The sequence below is a fragment of the Vidua chalybeata genome, chromosome 10 (genome assembly GCF_026979565.1).
Source record: "Vidua chalybeata isolate OUT-0048 chromosome 10, bVidCha1 merged haplotype, whole genome shotgun sequence".
NCBI classification, from domain to species: Eukaryota; Metazoa; Chordata; class Aves; order Passeriformes; family Viduidae; genus Vidua; species Vidua chalybeata.
This window is the reverse complement of record NC_071539.1, coordinates 12,738,093-12,756,058: the sequence shown is the minus strand read 5'-3', so window position 1 is coordinate 12,756,058 and position 17,966 is coordinate 12,738,093. Positions and strand designations below refer to the sequence as shown.

At 36.9% G+C, this 17,966-nt stretch overlaps 1 protein-coding gene across 10 annotated transcripts in view; it reads right to left on the bottom strand.

Annotated features, from left to right (window-relative positions):
* DLG1 (discs large MAGUK scaffold protein 1) overlaps positions 1–17,966 on the bottom strand; it is a 144,033-nt gene that overhangs the window by 55,121 nt on the left and 70,946 nt on the right. For 5 of the 10 annotated variants that reach the window (XM_053951560.1, XM_053951561.1, XM_053951562.1 and 2 more), the window contains one exon: positions 1,092–1,184. The exons of the other annotated variants lie outside the window; for them this stretch is intronic. In XM_053951560.1, coding sequence (XP_053807535.1) covers positions 1,092–1,184 — 93 coding nt within the window. The remainder of the gene's footprint in view (positions 1–1,091; positions 1,185–17,966) is intronic. 10 annotated transcript variants of the gene reach the window in all.

Here is a 17,966-nt window from a genome sequence, read left to right as displayed (position 1 = left end):
CCTGGTGGAAGAAGTACAGGTAAGAGATTCAAATAAACACACATCTACTGGAAATTGCACTATAAAACAGGCAACTGCAAAAAGGTTTGCTAATTATGGATTATGCAAAAAATAAAAACTCAAAGACAAAGATTACCACGTGTTACGAGTTTAGTCAAGTAGCCTAAAAGTAAAAATTAAGAAAAAAACCTGACATCCATTCTACAAAAATTTTCAAGTAATATTCTGGATAGCTTAAGTCTTTTTAAAGTTAATAAATATCTGTCACCAAACGATTCCAAAAATTGACCCATCTTTTCAGAAGGTATGCACTCATAATTTCAGATTTCTGCACTGAAAGTTACAGTAAAGTTACAAAAAACTAAGAGCAGAATGACAATCTATTTGCAAAAATGTAACTGCTGGCTATCCTGGGTTATTGCATAGCTTGCCATGCTGTGGTCACATATTCCAAATTATGTGGGAGATACTAATATGAACTCATGTTAATATTAACCTTGCCTTCACTCATCTTGACAGGGTTGGGTTTTTCTTTTGGGGGTTATGTGGACATTATGGGACCTAAAGGATGAAGGCTGAGAAGGGAAACATTTTATGAGTCAAATATGTTAGGAATGGACAGGTCAAAAGATCTCTTTTGTATTCTAAATGCCCCCCCAAACACTAATACCAATGAATGGGTAGGGAACATGAGAAACACCATGCAAGTGCAACCAAAGAAAGACATGTATGAAGTATTTATAGGAAATGAGAAAACATTTTCTTTATAAATAAATCAAGCAATAACACTTTAGTATGGGTGAAATGGCTCTCAAGTTATTATGTGCACACAAAATATCCTATTGGTTCTTTCAATTCTTTAGTTTTTTCACAACTTACTCGTCACTTTTATATGAAAATATAAATATTTTCATATACTAAAAGCTGTCATAAAATGAACAAAAGTTAGGGTGAAATTCTAGTGTATTCAACAGTTCACCTCAAAACTGAGTGTGCAGTAGCAAAAGCCATATTTCAACAAAGCAACAAAACAAATTAAAGAAATAAAAGTTGAACAAGCTTAATAAAACAAAACAAAACAGAATAAAAACCTGTGGTATGGTGGATGGGATGGTCTCAGCAGGGACTGGTGGGACAGGGATCACAGGGACAATGGGAGAAGAGGAAGGAACAGCTTCTGTGGGCTAAAAATCACCAACAAAACATCAAAAATAAGGAAAACTAGAATAACAGTTTAAAACAAACAAGACTCAAATGTAACAGCATAAACAACTATGAACTAGCACATGGATTTGGAGACTAACTCCAGTGCAGACAGTCCCTATGACCCACACTGCTCATGGCAGCACATCCCCAGCGCTGGCGAGGAACCCAAAGCAGCTGCACCTGCCCAGGTGGGTTCTATCATACACCAAGGCACTGCCCTTGCAGCACTGACACTTTGGGGTCCAACAAAAAACCTGCTCAGGTCAATGAACAGACTTGGGCTTTTTGTGAGCTGGTTTCACAAGAGAATCCCTTCACCAATATACAGCAGAGTGCAAAAGCAGGGAAATGGGTTGAAGTTAACAGCACTCAACAAAGCTAATATTCCTCTCTGATAAAGAGGAAAAATCAGAAGTACTTTATGGTTTCTAAACTTAGCAAAAATCAAAGAAAACCTTTTAGTCAAATGGGTGGAAGGTGTTAAAACAGATTCAATTTATCTCTCATAGATCTTCACACAGGTTTACCAAACACCTGCAGACTAGGACAATTTTGGTCTTAGGAATCTTCAATAAATTAATAACCAGGGAACCTACTGATACTTAAACTGCACAGGAATAAGATCTCAAACAGCATTTTGAGCAAAACATTGACTCAAATATCTTTGAGATGTTCACATACTGGCTGTCAACAAGCTGTCAGCAACACAAACTGCTGGCAGCTATCATCAACATTACAAGCTGAACAGCAGATCAAAGCTCTTGCAATTTAGATGTTCCAAGACATTCTTGTTATCTTTAAAAATAATGACACATAATGACAAAAGAAAATACTAAATACTGAAAGTGAACAAAAACACCAGAACATAAGAGTATTAAACATTTTAAAAGTTTGAGATATCTTAAAATACAAAGCAGCATACATCAACAGCAGCCACCAAATTAAACAGTGATAGCAAATAATACTATTTGCATTAAGAGTCCAACAACAGCAACACATATTAAATGTACATATGGTATTTCTACAGGGTTTTTTCAGCTCAAAGTCAATCCTCTCAAAATGAAAGCTGGTGAAAAACATTGCAATTACTGAAAGATGCAAGACAAAATATATTTGGTATATTGAGAGTTAATCCTAATGTCATTAAAGCATTCATACATCTACAGACTAAAGCAGAGTATTTCAAGTGCTTCAAAAGAGGAAGGTGGGGGAGAATCTAAATTGGTCTGGAAAAATATTAATATGCCTTTTGCAAAGGATGCAGGAAATGCTCACTGCAATAAACCTGTAGTACTGAAATAACAACAGTTATTCAGGCCTTCGATGACAGATCAAAGGAAACAGCTCAATCAACCACTTGGCCCCTACCCATGCAAAAAATGAGCCACCCCTTTAAGTCTGTCTTATTCCAAAGTAAGTGGCTTTCTATGTAGGTACACACTAAAAATACTATTAACCAAAATTTCAATTATACTACATACCAAAATACAACGCAACACTAAGGCAGAACAACTAAGCATTAGCTTTACAGTTACACTCCTGCAGCAAGAGAAGGTTAAAACAGAATTGAATTTGTTCTGAGATTCTGACCATTCACTTCCCTGACCTTCCACCTGGCAAAAAGAAAGACCATTTTGTAATGGATTTCCTTATGGGCCAGACAGCCTGCACCCCTCTCTTTGCACGAAATGTCAGCTTTATTTTCCTGCTTCCTTTCTTTCCCCAATTCCTAATTCCTCTCTGTGGATTTCTCATCCCCAAGTGCTTCAAAAACCCTCCCGCAACCAGTTCCAAATTTTACCCTTATTATTTTAAAACTGACTTTGTTCATGGTCCTTTAATTCTTCCAGGGCCCAGTCTCATAAATTATTAATAATGTATTTTATTCTTATAAGTTATTCATAATTGTATTTTCCCTTTGTACTGTTGGTTTAGGATCTACTGAACCTTAAAAGCTCCCTGTTCCTCCAAGCACCCTGGCAGTTTTCCTGTACAGCCTACTCCAGTACCATGTGGATGAGACAAGAGGCAACAACACTGGCAACCACTTTCAAAGCATCTGCAAATCCGAATGAAGGCAAGACTGTCTTCACTGGAAGGTTTCATGGAATACATTGAACTGACACAGGCACTGTGGCAATCACAAGGAAGGACAATGAAAGATTTTCAATCACTAGATAAAGAAGATCTAGAACTTCCTTATAGCAAAGAACAATGATTTTATTTTATTAAGATACACAATCAGTCTGCAAATGATTATACAATACAGGTGCCTGTGACAGCACCTGAATAAGATCCCAGGTTGTCATCTCAACACTCTGCTGTCCAGGAATTTTCAAGAAACATTTGTAATTTTAGGAATTCTCCAAACATACACTGAAGTATTCTGACAAATAAAAGCTTATTCTCAAAATAACTTTCAATAAAGATGTCTGACTAAAGCATTTAATGATTCTAGTTTAAACAGAATCAAACCAATATAAAATAGAAAGAAACTAGCAGGCCAATTAAAACCCATCTTTTGAATACATATGAACTACAGCATACAATTATGATACATTATTATATCTAGGAATGCATGACTTGAAATATAACTCACTTGAACAGATCTGCCAGCCTAAATAAATGTGCTAACACCTACAGTGAAAAGTCATTCTGCAACAATACTCTAAAACAGTATTACATATTAGTCATTAATACTCTACAACAGTATTAAAAAATTACTTGATATTTATCAAATCATAATGATAGACTTTAAAATTTATATTTAAAAAATAATTTAAGTGATACGTTTACAAAACTTAAGATAACAATACCTTTCAGTGATCAGCTGAGTGCCTCCAAATCTAACATCACATCCAGATGTTGAGAAAAGTAAGAACACATACATTTTCTTGTTTAACCCACACACAGTAAGTCCTTCAGTGAGGAAATACCAACTAATACGTAGGTAAATCAGAGCACCATACACATCTTCAAGGAGACCAACTAAGCCAGCAAGTCCTGTAACACTGTTCTTAGTAAACAACAAAAAGATACACTTTGGAGAGCAAAAAAATCAAGCAAACTAAGCTTTCCTCACTTTCAAGAAATTACTGTAAACCCCCATATTGTATAAAGTGCAGCAACCTTCACTGGAAAGAAAACATGAGAGCAACTATTCCTTAGCCAATCTGATTTCAATAATTGCTACTTTGATTTCTAGCAACAAAACACAAAAGAAAAGTTAGTAAGAAAGTCATTAAAAACAGCAGGGATAAAACTACAGAAAGAAAACAACGCAACATGTTTTCTATGATTTACAAAAATGCACACCTCCAAACAGGCAGTGCAACACCTACCTTTCCTAAAGAGCAATTAGAGCACGAGCCATCAGATACCCAACCACTGGCAGCTTTTACTTTCGCTGTGCTTTTTGTAGGGCTCTTTTTGACGCTGTCCCGTAGGTTTACAAATTTCCCTCTGTGTTTGGCAGACACTGGCAGCGTGCAGGAACTGAAAGGTGCCCGAGCGCCCGGTGCCCGCTGCGGGTGCCGGAGCAGCTGCTTTGGCTGCAGATGAGCAGTTTCATGTATTTCCATTCTCGGGCTCCTCATCATATCAGAGCGCTTGAGCGTTCCCATCTCACCACCATGAGTACTCATCAAAGTCAAACACTAAGAGTCCTTTTTTGCAAAAAAAAAAAAAAAAAACAAAAAAAAAAAAACCAGCCAAAAAACCTCAAAAAACTACCCCAACTGGGGGAAAAAAAAACCCTCACCAGACACCCAACCAAAAACACCCAACAAAAATGTGGAGGGAAAATAAATGAAAGTATTTCTTCCTGAGGAAGTTAAAAATATGTTTTCTCGATGATGGTCATAGGAAGAAACCCTACATGTTCTGCATTAGCTAGGTCTGCATGTTGTGTGCTCTCTCACTCTATTTAAAGAGCACCATTGAACCACCACACAAGAGTCAATTTGCTGGGCACAAATAATCAATGCAATGCACAAATTATTGAATGGAGGGCAAAAGTCATCTGACTATTATAAAGAAGCTACAAAAGGTTATTTCTCCCATAAGCACCTACAAGCCCTTAATGTTTCTCCATTTTACCACCTCAAAACTTCTCAAAGGCTTACATCTAGAAACTTTTTTAATCCTTCTGCTGTTATGAATGCTTCATGGGGGCAGAAAATTAATGAATTCACAAGAAGTTTATGATGGAAAGTATATGAATTGCGAATGGGCAGATACATCGTACAAGACATCAACATTAAAATGTCAAAGAAATTATTTTTTAATACCATAATAATAAGAAGAATTACTTTATGTTAATAATTTTAAGGGTTGTATTTCCCTGAAATGCAGCAGCACTATGAAATCACAACATTCAGGCACATACTGTTTATTTTTTTTTATTTAAGATATTTAAATGAACATTTAAATGATACTTAGTTTTTTTATTATTCATTCAATGTTTAATGCTAAGGATGCATGATCTCTGTATTACATTTTTATTCCAATATTCAAAACAAAAAAAAAAAGCTCCAAAATTAATCCTTCCCCCATTCCCCCAAAAAAGTACAAAAGAAGGAAACTGCTTGAATTTAATCACATTGTTGAATATTTAACTTTAGCAGCCTATTTTAAACTTTAGAAAAGGGGGAGGGTCAAAGGTCATTTCCTAGCATCTGTATGAAAATTGACAGCTAAATACGCCTATATTCCCAGCCTTACAGAGGAAAGATGAGGGTTCAAACCAGTGGCCACAGAGTCTTCTCAGCAGGTACACAAAACCAGCACCTGCACAGCATGCACTATCTGCCCAGTGCGTCTGTTCTAGGAATGTGCTGTAGATCTGAATTTCTGGTACTGGGTATGATGAGAATGAAGGATACCAGCCCAGAAAATAACTTGATTAGGTCAGCTGTACTGTATTTAGATAACATGGAGAGGTTTCATCAGTTCACAGCATTAAAACATGGTTATTCTCCATCTCACATTACACCTTCCTACAGCAAATGTGAATATTTAAATTATGAGTCAGCAGAATTTTTACACACAGAATAAAGGAACAGACATATAGACCCAAGTACAAACCTTTCCAGCTATTTATAGCATGAATATTAAGAGATAAATAGGTACTGACAGATGCTCCTCTAATCACCAAGAGCTGCCATGTCTCATCTTCTATCCAGAAGGGATGTGATCAAGAGCTGCCGAACGTTTCATTAATGCAATATTCATAACGCAGAGACAAATGTTTCTGGCCAGTGACAGGAAACCAGAAACATGTTGGCCATACCAATATTCTCAGACTTGTGCAGGCACACAGCAGGGATGTCTTTGGCCTGTGAAGCATTCAAGAGCTGGAGGACTGGACCCCCCTAATAAATGTGAGCAGGTGCACCCAGGTTGTTCTGTTCCAGAGAGCCCTGGAGCCTGTGGATTTTGATACTGAAGGGCAAAGGCAGAGATGAAGATAAACATGTTGTGAATGTGCATGAAAGTAAATAGTTCAAAACCAGCACATCATAACTCTTTCTCCTTTGAGAAATGTCCACAGATGCATTAATACTGAGCAGCTCTGAGGCACAGTGTTCAGCCTGCAGGGATTACTGGGATGGAGCTGTCTTGTGTTGAAGGCCTGTATCAGTACCCTCTTTGGCAACAGCCTGCTAAATGGCAGCTTTTGTAGACCAAAAATATTTATTTTCTGGAGACATTCAAGACTGCTTGATGTTTAGCAGGATGCATTTATACAATGATGCTTTGCATCATTGCAAAGCAGTGGGACACATGCACAACCCAAAGCCAGAAAACACAGTTGTGTAACTGAAGCTGCACAGGTTTGGCAGATCATCTTTTGACTACAGAAAGCAAGTGCTCTCCACAGACTGCTTTAATTACTAGCATGAGCTGCTCTACTCCAATATCAAGTGCTAAGTGATTTTTCATAACCAGAGGGAGTTCAGGATCAGGTTGTGCTTTCATATTAAATACCAACTCTGAACAATTTGTTGCTAACACAAAGCTGAATCATCAATATTTTATTCTTTAAATCACTGCATCAAATATACAGTGCACACTTTGCAGCAATCTGTTAAAGTATCAGCAATCTTCTATAAGTAGTTTTTCTTCAAGAATCATTTTCTTTCCACATTCTCTACCACCCACTCAACAGCTGAGTACAACAATACTCATAGAAAGGGAAAATAGTACTAATATTTCATCAGCAATGTCTTCTGCAAAGGTCTTTTTTAAAGCTTTGATGACCAACTTTCATGACTTCAAAAAGCAATTCTAATAGCCGGAAGAATACTCCAAAAATAATTTTGTACTTCACCCTTCCCAGTGCCTTCAAGCAGATACTACAAAATCAGTAACTTCTGTTAATATGACTTGACTGATGAAAACAAGTCCATATTCATCATCTCTTTTTGAAAGTAAGAAATAAAATATCTTCCGAAGTGCACCAAAGTTTAAAAGTGGTAAGAAACAATTTTGATCCAATACCCACTGACAAAGCTGAATTTAAAAGGCATAGATCCATTCTACAGATATATAGGTTAAAGTCTGGCAGTGTAGTTTTGTATCTTTTCTCTGAACTACATCCTAGAATGCCACAGGACTTGTCACTAATGAAGTGCGCTATTTTCAGAACTTTGCATCCATCTTCCTCAAAAACACAAAAGTCAATACTCATCTCAAAATACCTTCAGGGATTTATAGACTGTTTCATGGAGTCTGACAGTGACAAGAATAAAGCACAACTGCCACTCATGCTCATTCCCAATCCATGCTATCCAAGTGTGCTGCCCAGAGGATCTAACTCTGAACACACAGCTAGCACTAAATACAAACACCATCTCTGTCCTACTGCTGCCTAAGTCAGTGCCAGCCTGTGGCCTGGCAGGTCCTTAGTACCACGATGTCAGTCACTTGTGCTGTTAAGCTATAAATTTAAAGACATGCATATTTTTCCTGAGTATATTCCTGCACTACTTTAAACAAAATGTAGCTTCAAGAGCGTTTGAAAACGAAACCTAACACAAATACTTTCCTACAGCCCCGACTTTGGAGTTCCAAAGAAAGCAAATCAAAATTATCAAGTCTCACAAGAACTAAAACCATGTAGAACTATCTGAACATAAGCAATTATGTTTCAAGTCAAGTATTGAAGACTATATCTGAATTTTGACAACTGCACAAGCCCTAACTCAGGCCAGGCAGGAGTCCTGTCATTATTGCTAAGCCAGTCTAGAGAGCAAAATATGCTGAATACACAAAATGAGAAGCAGAACTGCTAAACAAGACAATAGCATTAACAGAAGAACAATTCACTATTACCAGATGAGGGAAATTATAAACTTAATCATTTTATAATTTCCAACTCCTAGGTGGCTATGATTAAGGCTTCCTAACATTCTGCACTGATGCAAAGATAACTTTGGGTTTCTGATTTGTATTACTGACTCCTGCCCCTTTCAGGGGCTCTTGTTGTACCTTGCCATGACAGAGCAAAGACTGATTGCCATGGTGTCCCAAGGATGAAGGAATAAAATCCCTAGAGCTCCACCTGGATGATATCCAGGTCTCTCCAAAGAGAGTTTGGACAGAAAGCACAGCAACAAAGAAACTGGGTCTGAAGCCTGCCAGGGTCTGCCTACATAAGGAGGGGTAAGTTAGTACACAATGGTTTAACAAGGAGATTTTGAGGACAGGCAAGTTCACTTTGGAGCTGTAGCATCACTTCAGGTAAGTACTGTAACAAGGATACGAAAGGTTTTTGGATCCCTGAAAGGAAAAGACATACCCACCTAGACCTTGTGGATTAAAAGGACTAGTCTGAATGCCTGTTACTTTAGCTCTCACCTTTTTCAGAGTGAACTACAGCTCTTGAAAATCTTATCTATGTGAGCAGACTATTTTAAAGACACACCATTAGCATGCTAGATATTCTAAACTGTAGGGGTTATCTGGTTGCTTGATTTTGTGTTGTTGGGTTTTTTTTAACTCAGTCAACAAATTGATTCTCTAACCTAGTTTCCTCCTCAAACCCCACAGCATTTTACAATGAACTCAAATGAACTTAAAACTCTGAATTTAAAATATAAATAAATAGCTTTGAAGGGGGAAAACAAAGACAGCAGAATATCAGTAAAATCACAGATGGTGAGGATGACCTGATCTGATTTGAAGACAAACACAGTGTGTATTTACTCTTTCAATTCTTCACTGCAATCTTTATCTACAAAAACAGCCTAGTGAGGAACAATGTGCACCATAGTTACTACCCAAGCCAGAGTAAAGCAGCAGTGACAGACAGACTGTTACTTGCCGAGATAAACTAGAGTTTTGCTACAAAACTATGAGATAAATGAACTACCACAAGGCAGAAATTGGACACACAAAACGATCACCAATGCTACCACACAGTATCTTATGGTTGTTCAATGAGCAAAATTTTCAGGTGCTAAGAATCTCGTGAAAATACAACCAACAGTCTCAATAGAACAGAAGTTTCAGCAACCAACCTGTTCTCTCTCTGTTAAGATCACAAACTGGACTCTTGAAACCTTGCCTTTTTATGTGAGGTATTCAGAAAGACTTTGCTCAAATTAATTTGTCCTGTCACATCTCTCAGGGACTGAGTTTAATCTCAGTCATATTCCAGATCCATAACATTAAAAATGTACACCAAGGTAATATTAGTTTTAATAAAACTAACTTGTGGCTTTTGTTTTTCAAATACTAAGCAAAAGTCCAGTACTGAGCCCTTTGCAGCAGGTCAGTCATCTGTATTCACCAAGCAACTCAACACTCTAAGCTCAAAGCAGAATTGCAAGGCTCCTCATTAAATTCATAAGTGCAATTGAGAATGAATTTAATGCATTTAATTTGCAACTTAAAGCAAGGCCTAGAAAGGTCTTTTCCTTTTAAATAACATCAGCCTTAAGAATAATAGCTTTCATTATAATGTTAATGCATCCACAAAGAAGCCCAAGCAGGGTTTTAGCATCAGAAAGACCCAAGACAAAGAAAAAATATATTCTAAGACTTCATTATAGAAAAATAATAGCAGCTCTCAGGTGTCAATATTTTAGTTTTTGATATTCACAGTGGAAAGGGTATGCTGTGCTAGGAAACTGAGATGTGATAAACTGTTCACTCCTAGGAACATTATTAAATCAAAATAGAATGTTAAAGGCTGGGTACTGTATACATGTTTCTCAGAACACATAATTTGCAATCATTTTTCAATTATTCAGGAAATAAGTAAACCTAGACAGAATGCCCATTCTGTTATTTCTAGTTAATTTAAATAACAAAGAAGTCCTATACCTATCTAGCTCTGATACTGAAAAGTGATCTCACTCAATACTAGAAACATGTCAACTACTTGTCAAAGCTATCTCACTACTCTTCTCTAAAAATTACAAAAAACTTGATTAATTGGATTTTTTAAATTAAGTAAATCTTCAAGAACCATTATTCATAACAGATGAAAACTTTGCACATGAATGTCATCTTATCTAAAGTACATTTAGGATAAGAAACATTCAGGTTCACTTACTCATAGCACCCTACTGCCCTCAAAGTACTTGAAGGACAGTCTTAAAAGAAGGAGTAGTGATCTGAAGCACGTCAGTGAATCAGAACTATAGTTTCCCATTTTAAGATAAGTATTATTTCATTGAAAACTGTATTAATCTATGAACAATCTATTATCTAAAAATATTTTTATAAAATAGATAACTTTGCCCTAGAACACTAAGCATGAGCAGAACATCGTTTACCCCTCATTAATGAACAGCAAACAGAAAACCACACCAGGAAAGTCATCTATTACAACCCATTAATTGAAATCCAGTAACTTTCAGGACATAAATGTCAAAAAAAAAAAGGGGGGAGGGGAGGGAATTAATTACTTGATTTACACTTAAACTGGCTTTATACTAAAGCCACTCCTTCATTTACAAAAGGCTTTGCACATATCAGTGTCAGCAGCATTTTATCTTGACACATGCTGAATTCTTCACAAACATGCACTGCTACTTTCACTAGAGCCCTGATGGCTTCTTACTGCTACCCACAACTGCCAGCTTCATGCTCAGCTGATTTCACTCATTCTTACACCATGGAGACCCTGCAAGTGGGATGGCAAACTCAGTGTTTTGTGCTCAAATCAAACTCAACAAAACATACATTTTGCATGGCACTTCCTTGACTTACTTACTCTGGATAAAAGGAATATTAACTATACTGACCTGAAAAAGGTGGGTAACAATAAATATTAAAAGTAGTAGATTAAGTTTCTCCAACTATCATAAAATATATGAAATAATGCAAGTGTTTCTTGAGTTATGACTTCACTTCCCACTAAGTTTTGGACTAATTGTGGCAGGACACTAGCTTACACTAGCTCATTTCTGCCTATTTCCATTTAGTTAAGGTAATTAAAGTACCTAATCTATAATATGGTTGAAATTTCAAATTCTTCATTACAAAAAAAGTCTGTAGAAAGGACTAAGACAAGGGGTTTGACTTCTGAATTTACAATTCAGAAAAAGCAAAACAGGATTAATCAGACCCTCAAAAGTCCAAACTATTGCAAGAAAATTCTGCAGTTTCCTTTTTTATAATCTCTAACACCAACACCACAACACATTTCTATTAATGTTTCAAGTCCTTAAACATTGAGAAGCTAGGAGACATCAATTAAATCTTTCAACAGTTTAAAGGAAAAAAGGAAATGAGGTTATGGCCTGCTTTTATTTACCTCCCCACCACAATTACTGAAAAAGCACTTACTTTCCTATATTCTCAGAACAAGAAAATACCAACCTTTAGTAACATTGGTGAGGCCACTGGTTCTAATTGGTGTTAGAACATTGGTCCTCACTCTCTCATTGAGAACTCCATGAGTGGAGTTCTGAGGTTCAGGCTGACTTTGACAAGTGATGCTCCAAAGGTTCCACTCTCAGCCACTGTCCAAGCTGCTCTAACCTGGCCTAGTCCCTGTCTGCCTCTATGGAGTAAGAAACTATAATAAAACAGAGGCAACAGAACAGAGAAGACAAATCTGACTCTTCAATCCAAGAGAAGGTTATTTCCTTAAAAAATACGCTGAATTCTCTTTCCAACACTGTCTTGCATTTAAAAAAGCTTTGAACAAAATGCAGAACAGGTCCCATAACCCCAACTCTCCTCTCCTTCATTAGGCTACAAACAAGCAGAAGCTGCTCTTTAGCTGTTGAATCCTTGCCACTAAAAGAATGCTGTCCAAGTTCATGAAAACGCATGAATTCAGCATTATTAAGCACACAAGTTGTCTCCAGCTCTTAGAATCCCTGTACTGGAATAGGCAGGAATCTCTGAAAGCCCTCAGAGGAAATATCACAGCTCTTTGGCTGGGTTTATATTCTTCTCCAACCCTCTGCTCTGGCTGCTGCGGAAACCAGGGCACCAGCTTGACAGATATGCCAGTAGTTTTCTTCTGCAGTTTTTCTTTTCCAATGAGCAAAAAAGCAAGTAGAAAATTGTATTTGACAGTACATTCCACTTCATCTGATTATGGCTGCTGAAGTTGAAGGACAAAAGTTGATAAAAATTGAACACTGCAACAAAGGTAAAAATGAGCAGGTGAAGAAATAGGTTGAAACAAGAGAAAAATTAATACTGAAAACTATGAAACTATGAAAGGAGAAAGTGAACTAACTGACAGGCAAAAACAAATTAAGTGGTCATGCTATAAATATATAACTACTTACTTGCTTTAAATTTCAAGAACCAGAAAAGAAAATGTAACTTTTTGTGCTGGTTTCTGAGGCTCAAAGCCAAATTAGCAATTGTCAATTAAGTTTTTCAAGTCCTGATTTACTTCAATTTAAGTGACAGCAGTAAGGTATGGTATAAAAATTAACACCAGACAAAACCCAACCTGCCAGCACTCCTGCCATTTCCCAGCTGCACCAGAACACAAAACCACCAAAAAAAAAAAAAAAAAAAAAAACCACCAAAAAAAAAACCCCCTCAAGAATATTTCCAATTTCTTTCAGAAATGCCTTAGGGCAGCAGCTGGGAATTCACCTGTACTTGTATCATTAATCACATTCTCTGAGACTATTAATTTAACGATTAATACTTTCCAGATACATTTCAAGATTAATTCCTGCCACTCTGATCATCTCATGACTGACACATCACTCAGGGGATGAATCTATCAGATTGCATTTCCTTATGAGACTTGGAGATTTCTGGTCAGGTGATCATGACTGCTGAGTGACACTTAAAGGCCAGAAACTGAGATTCTATTCCCTGCATTTAGCTTGCACTCTTGCCAGGCTTCCAAACATCCTCTAGACATTTATTCTTGTTCTTTTCTTTTTTCCTAGTGTAATTTATTCAAAAACATCAAATAGCACAGTGCACTACAGAGAGAGATAAATTATTCTGATAGCTCCACACCACCAGTAAAAGTTGCTATATTGGATGAGAGCAAAGGCCTAACTGGTCAAGAGTCTTACCAGCAGTAAAAACTGACAGATGGGCAAGTAGGAATTAGACATATGCCCAGCAATTTTCCCAGAAAACCATCTCAGAACCTGACAGTCAAGGGCTTCCTGAGCCACTCTCTGTAACAGCTTCATGCCACCTGCTCTTCGCAAATCCATTTAACTCTGCTTTTAAGTAATGCCATATCCCTTTTATCTCATAGCACCATTAATTTTAACAGGCTTTGATGCAAGAACCATAGTTTTCAAAGACTTCTCTAATTATAAAAACATTCTGATGACCACATGTTCCCATGTTGATTTTGATCTATATAGTCTCTGTTTTCAAAGATGTCTGGATGATCTGGAAGCCCTTATTTTCCCATTATAAAAAGAAACTGACTTATCTTAAGACTATCTGTTTATCCCTCTATCTGTTAATAATTTTGTATCAATAGAGAATTTCCCAAAGTTCATAAAATAAGGAAGTCAGACTGCTTAGGTGCAGTCTCAGAAAGTACAGCATTGCTCCTTTTTAAAAAAGCATCATATGTGCCTCTTCAAAATTTTTGTTCTAGGAACTAAAACAGTTTAAACAAAAGGGTCATACAACCTAACATATATTATAACAGCCATATTAAATGCAAGTTTCATAAGAAATCCTGAATAAATGTCATCTCCTATTGATCATGTGTGCCTCTTAACACATTAATCTAAGTTTTAGTGGCACCTGAATCTTATTATTTTTCATACAGTGAAATGAGTAATAGGAAATACTCTGAGCTCAAAGCTGGGACTGACTGACCCAGCTAGTTTTCTGCTTGGAGATAGGCATCTACTTTGGCATTCCACACCTATCTGGGAATATAGTTTTAGGTCTGTACTATCACCAGCTTCATCAGCAGTATTTTATGGTCACTTTGCATAGCACTTGATTTAGCATCTAACTACAAGTGCTGCTCTATAAGAAGGCTTAATGTGCTCAAAGTCTAAAAAGCTTTTCTGTACACAGAGTCCTCTGTACACAGAATTTTCCCTGCATTCATCTTTTTAAATTACAGAGTTAAAAGGGAAATTAAAAGCAGTAGCAAATAAGTGCAATAAAAAGAGGGATTTTTAAAAATATATAAATTGCTTTCCAGGAGTTTACAGCCTTCGAAGATCAGTTTAAAGCCATTATATCAGATGATAGATCAGAGATTGTGATGTATTTTACATTCTCAAGTAGAAACTTTATTTGTCATGATACTTTTTACATAGGCAATACTATTTTATTACCCTGATTTGGCAACTACATCATGTCCCACTAAGCTTCCAAAATGCTTATTATATTAGTACCAATATTTAAAATTAAGTTTTCTATCTGACTTGGAATACAGATGCCTTTTTCTATTAAATAAACAAGCTTTCTATTTTCTGAAATCAAGCCCTACATATTTATAATCTGTGACCATATCATCTCCTGACTTTCCTTCAGATGAACTAAGCAGAGGTTCTTGAGTTTTCTTTATAAAGCAGGTGCTCCTGAATATCATCTACAGTTATAGACCCCTTTTCTGAACACTCCAATCACTTATGATTTCAGACTGATTACCCTACACCCTACAGAGAGAATCCAGAGTTCCTTCTCTCTCCAATGGGAAAGCTGACTCCCTTCTCACCTGCTCCATCACACTGGGTATTCAGATACAGTTAGTTACCTAAGAAAAACAAGTACAATTTACTTAGTAAAATAAGTTAGCTTTGAAGTAGAACTGTACCCCAGAAGCACAAGCAATCTTTACTCCCCTCCCTACTTTGTTATGAAAGGCAAGCACTATTACCTAGGAGCAATGGAGTACAGGCTCCTCAACTGACTTCTGCAGGCATCAGTCTTAGAGAAATAATTTTAAATAAGCAAATACACACACTGTGAGGCAGCACTGATAAAGAGAATAAAAGACCAGAAGCCAGCAGACTCATCTAAAACATTCCCATGGTACAGCAGTTTCCAGGAAGTACCACACAAAGTAGTGGGAAAAAGGTGAAGATTCCATCAAAAATCAAAAATCCTGTATTATACCTGCATCCCATAAAATGTCTGAAGTCCAATTTAGACGACTGACACAGCTGCATAGATACTAGTCTCCAATAACAACCATAATACTAACTTCCATACAGCTTAAAAAATGTTGGCAACTTATAAAACAACCCAAAACTTAAGCTGATTACAAGGACATGAAAAAAAATTAATAAGCAATTCTATTTTACCTGTGTTCTGGTATACCTTAAACTATTTGTCCTGACTTTTTCTTTTTTTTTTTTTTTTCTATAAAAAGTATGCATGAGGTGATCTGATTTTAAGGAAATCATTGCTTAAATGCATCATTTCCAAAAAGACTGTTGCAAGGGACAAGAATATACAAAGGAAACACTTTAACAGAGCAACACACTGAAAATTCATAAATGGCAAGATCAGCTTACAAGAGACAAAATGAGTCATAAATGTCTGTTATCTGTCTGGAGAACACGTCAGCTCAACTACATCCTAATGTGCAGTTAAACACCAACAAAAAGAGAAGGGCAGCAAATGCACAACAGAAGCAAGCTGTAGAGCAAGGCTGATGTATTAGACAAGTGGGTTATAGGCAACGAGATGAAATTCAATACTGACAACAAGTCACATGGAATAGCAATAAATGGCACAGAGACACCCTGAGGAGCACCAACTGGAAAACAAGTCCAGAAGTGCTTTGGTTGGTGGCAAAGGTTTTTTTTTTTAAATCATACAAAATAGACAGAAGGGAATCCTTGCTCTACTTTCAGAGGATTCTTTCAGTCTTTCCAAGTGTGCTCTTGATATTGAACCTTGTGTGTGCAGCCACAAAAACCTAGTACATGGAAGGAGGGCTTAGGTCTTTCAAAAGGCAAGTGTCAGAACTGCACCAGTGTGGGCATCTTTGACAGTTTCTTAGGGAATGAACCATCATGTGGTCAGATGGCCAGGCTGGCCAAGTGGGGATTAGAACTTTAACAACTTGAGCACCTTCTGCAGCAGCAGTTTCCAGTAGGTAATGCTGGCAGATCTTAATGAGGCACAAGAGAACTTCTGTGGCTCAGGAGAGTCAGGAAGCACTATTGGTTTGTCTTGGAGTCCAAGCAGTTCCTGGAGAAACTCACATAGTAGCAAGAGGTGACCACTTAAGAGGTCAGTGGATGATTCCAAGTAAACAAAGGTATAGTTTAAAAGATACTGCAGCTGAGTATATCAAAGATTAGGCAATAATTTTCTCTTTTTTTTCATGACAAACTATTTTTAGGGAGAACATTGATGTAATTTATATTGACCTGTTTAGAATTGACCATTGCTAATGCTATTTTGGGAAAGACCAGAAAAAGCAGATCCTCAAAAGGATTCAGGGATGACTCGCTAGGTGGTGTGGTATTAACAAGTTGTCAAGTCTCAGTACTAAATTTGGACTCCGTATAACATTTTCTGAGCTTCCATGACAGATGGCACAAGGTTATCAGCATTTGCTGTGAAATAGGAGTGCTCCTATCCATTCTGTAAGGAATAAAATGGAGGAATAGTGCCAACTGATCAAAAGGATTTCTCCTAAATTCTAACTGGAGAAACCTGTACAGCATTCTTGAAATCATCTATAGAACCATGCAATCTTCACTTGAATTAAATCTGGAAAGACATTTTAGAAACAGCTTGAAAGGAAGTATCCTTCCTCATGGGAGGAATGCATCCACCAGGACCCCTCCGCTACAGAGCCTTCACATGATAAGCAAAATGTGAATTATGTGGTTATACCAATAAACAAGAATGAGGCACTTCATTTCAATTGCACATGAGAAACATAACATGAGGAGGTTGAGGTTTTCCTTGCATTGTCATCTTTTGTGGATCTATCAAGTAATTCAAAATTGAACTGTACTGGAAATTATGCACAGTAGGATTATGCTTGAAGTTTAGCAATCAGTAGCATGTTGAAATTAGTTTGAATTCTCTCCTAGGGAGAGGAGTGATGGACACATTCTTCACTCAGGCTTTCATGCCCATCTTAAAAAAAAAAAAAAAAGGAAAAACTTAGGGAGTTCAAGAGCCTAAATGCTTAATTGAAAATTTTAAAAAGTAATTGTTATTCATCAGGAGAAATTTAAGTTCCCTCTTTGATTTGAAATACAGATAAAAGCAGAGGTTCTAGGAAAAAAGAACCTAATCCTTCTCAAAAGATACTGCATAGCTGGTGTGCACATAAAGATTTCAATTTCTCTTGTTTAACAAAACAA